Source organism: Otolemur garnettii, unplaced genomic scaffold, assembly GCF_000181295.1.
Source record: "Otolemur garnettii isolate 467f Iridium unplaced genomic scaffold, OtoGar3 scaffold00097, whole genome shotgun sequence".
Taxonomy (NCBI): Eukaryota; Metazoa; Chordata; class Mammalia; order Primates; family Galagidae; genus Otolemur; species Otolemur garnettii.
This window is the reverse complement of record NW_003852492.1, coordinates 408,389-411,921: the sequence shown is the minus strand read 5'-3', so window position 1 is coordinate 411,921 and position 3,533 is coordinate 408,389. Positions and strand designations below refer to the sequence as shown.

The following is a 3,533-nucleotide window of genomic DNA, read 5'->3' as shown; positions in this document are numbered from 1 at the left end:
GTTTACATGCTCCCAGTGGACATACACAGAGCAGGACTGACACAGTTTACATGCTCCCAGTGGACATACACAGAGCAGGACTGACACAGTTTACAGGCTCCCAAGTGGATACACACAGAGCAGGACTGACACACAGTCCACAGGCTCTCAAGTGGACATACACAGAGCAGGACTGACACAGTTTACAGGCTCCTAAGTGGACACACACCGAGTAGGACTGACATACAGTCCACAGGCTCCCAAGTGGACACACACAGAGCAGGACCGACATAGTCCACGGGTTCTTAACTGCTATGGTTAGCAGACTGTAATGACCAAAGAGGAGTCTGATCTCTTGCTTACTGCAGTAACCTGACATCTGGTGTAAAGTTTTATCCTTACAATCCTCTGTAGGCTCCCTTGTCAGTTTCACAGGGCTGGCACTGCCCTACTGGTTTTGTAGTTTATTTTTTAGATTTATGTGCCCAGGGGTCATTGGACAATGAGTAGGTCTCTTAAATGTACCTTATTTATTACTCTTTCCCTTTTCTGGACCAAATTTGCCCTTTTTTGCCTTATAAACCAAACTGTGGGTCACCAAAGATAATTCCATCACCAGATTTGCTCAAAGAAGTCTGATACTTAGAACATTGATACGTGAGTGTGTGTGTATATATGCTGTATGTACACAGGCACAGATACAAAAACATTAAAAATTATTTTGTCCAGGGGACCACTCAGTATCAATGATGGCTGTAGTCACGGCAGATGTTAGGAAGCGAACAGGTGAAAAAGAGTCCCTTGTACTTCAGAAAGCGTATTTTCTTCGTCTTTCTTTTGCTTCATCATATAAAAACACTACCATTTTATGTGACCCAGCCTTGAAAACAGCTAACACACACACACACACACACACACACACACAAAGAGTACTCTTGCACATGAAGAAGATGCTAAGTGTACCATTTGCTGGGGTCAATCAAGTCCACATGAGAATCCTATGGACAAGCTCTGCATTTCCTGAGATGGCATGCATACCCACAAGCTAATAAGCAGCACAGGGATAACATCTGACCTAATTTTTTATTAATGAAAAGAAAATGTTCCCTCTTTCAGATCTACAGCATATTTGGAGAGGCTTCCCTGGAAGGGGCTCCTGAAACCAGCCAATCAGCAGCACTCACCATAACTTCAGTGTTCCTGAGCACATTCTGATATCCTGCTGGATGAAGGACAATGCCACTAGGGTTGGTGTAGACCCCATGGATGTGCAGCACACTCAGTTTCCTCTTCTCCTGAGCCCACTCGAGGACCTGCACAACACACACAGAGCCCAACCAGGTTGGCAGGGCTGAGCACCTGCTAAGGGTCACGATGGGCAAGAGGCCACTTTGAGGACTAGACTTCTGGCATAATTTCCAGCATCATGACAACACAGGTCATGAACACAAAACCTGATGTGGTCTAAGTTTCCATTTCAAGAACGATGGCAGCAAGTCTGGTAATTTCTCACTGAAAGTAACAATCAAAAATTAGAATTTGCCATTTGGGTACAGAAGTTTATGTCTGTAATTCCAGTATTCTGGGAGGCCAAGGCAAGAAGATCGTTTTAGCCCAGAGGTTTGAGGCTTCTGTGAGCTATGATGATGCCATGGCACTCTAGCATGGGAGACAGAGTGAGACTGTCTCAAGAAAAAAAAAAAAGGCTCAGTGCCTACAGCTTAGTGGCTAGGGTACCAGCCACATACAACTGAGCTGGCGGGTTAGAACCCAGCCTGGGCCAGTTAAAACAACAACTGCAACAAAAAAATAGCCAGGTGTTGTGGCAGATGCCTGTAGTCCCAGCCACTTGGGAAGTTGAGGCAAGACAATCACTTAAACCCGAGACTTTGAGGTTGCTGTCAGGTATGATGCCCCGGTATTCTACCAAGGGCAACAAAGTGAGATTTTGTCTCAAAGAAAAAGAAATTAAATAAATAAGTTAGGGACAATACAAACCCTCTGCACTGGTGACATACGAAAGAAATACGGACAACTGTCCTAGAAAAGGAAAAAAAAAATCAAATTTTTATCAGGTCTTCAGGGCCTTTCATAGTGATTCCAGGTTGGCCACATGGCTTGTTTTAGACAATATGGCATTAGCAAAAACAACATAAGCAGAAGCTTAACAACTGCTAGCACAGGGATCTTTTTCTTTTTTGTTGCTTTGGGAGCTCAGTTGTGACAAGAAGCCTGGACTGGCCTGCTAGAGATAATACATGGCCCAGACAACTGCCAGCATCTATGCACAGGGAGTGAGATCCTCCTGTACCACCCAGCCCTAGCCCGGCCAGCAGATGGAAGGCTACAGCCATGTCAGCAGGCCGCAAAACCACAACTGTCCTGCTGAGCAGTGGAGCCCAGCTCAACTTGTTAATTCACTTTATCCTGGGCAAATAAAATGTTTGTTGTTATAAGCCACAATGATCCAGGGTGGTTTCTTGTGCAGTAATAGATAAATGATAGAACCACCACTTCAGTCACCTCGGAGGAACGTAAGAGTTTGCCCATGAAGAACAACCATTTATGATAGTGACTGCACTAGCCACCTGATCCAATGGCTCTATTTTCCTTAGACTTGATATACTACAAATTTGTTCTTGCCACATTTTGATAGAGTTATGTATTAGGAAGAAGAGGCACAGAGATTTAGAATTTGAGTATTAATAGGCCCCGTTCTCATTACAAGTAAACGGCTTTAACCATTAGACTTTGTATATGTGCTGCTGAAGAGAGCACAACCATTAGAATTCGATAGTGCTCCTGATGTGGGCTAAAGCTACTGAGTAAATCTTAAGGCTCAAGGCTGAAATGAATGGGAAAATACTAACTTTAGCTTTGAAAAGAGCCTTATACTTCTGATGCCTACAAACACTTGGTTGTAATCTTTGGTGATTGTATCACAGAAACAGCACCGAAGCTATTCAAGCCAGTCATTTTAAAATTTCCTTTAGTCATTTATAAATTCCAAAAATATTTATGCAAGGCTGGGTACGGTGGATTGCCAGAGCTTGGGAGTTTGAGACCAGCCTGAGCAAGAGCAAGACCCCGACTCTACTAAAAATAGAAAAACTAGCTGGGTGTGGGTACCTGTAGTCCCAGCTACTCAGGAGGCTGAAACAGGAAGATTGCACAAACCCAGGAGTTTGAGGTTGCTGTGATGATGATGCCATGGCACTCTACCCTAGGTGACAGTGAGACTCTGTCTCAAAAAAATACAAAAGAAAACAAAAATTAATGGAGCATCTACTGTGTGCCAGCTAGTATCCAAGCTATGAATAAAAACAGGTGACAAAGAATCTGTCCAGATGGACCTACTATTCCTGTGGAATTTAGAGTCAGAAAATAAACAGATGAAGAGGCAAGATAAAAACTTCAAGTTAGGCTCGGCGCCTATAGCTCAACCGGCTAAGGCTCCAGCCACGTACACCTAAGGTGGCGGGTTCGAATCCCCAGCCCGGACCCGCCAAACAACAATGACGGCTGCAACCAAAAAATAGCCGGGCGCTGTGGCG

General features: G+C 44.2%; 1 protein-coding gene across 2 annotated transcripts in view; it reads right to left on the bottom strand.

Moving 5' to 3' along the window:
* The window catches only part of FAM118B (family with sequence similarity 118 member B), a 37,046-nt gene that overhangs the window by 7,082 nt on the left and 26,431 nt on the right, over window positions 1-3,533 (bottom strand). For both annotated transcript variants that reach the window (XM_023516788.1, XM_003795889.3), the window contains exon 5: window positions 1,164-1,292. In XM_023516788.1, the coding sequence (XP_023372556.1) occupies window positions 1,164-1,292 (129 nt within the window). The remainder of the gene's footprint in view (window positions 1-1,163; window positions 1,293-3,533) is intronic.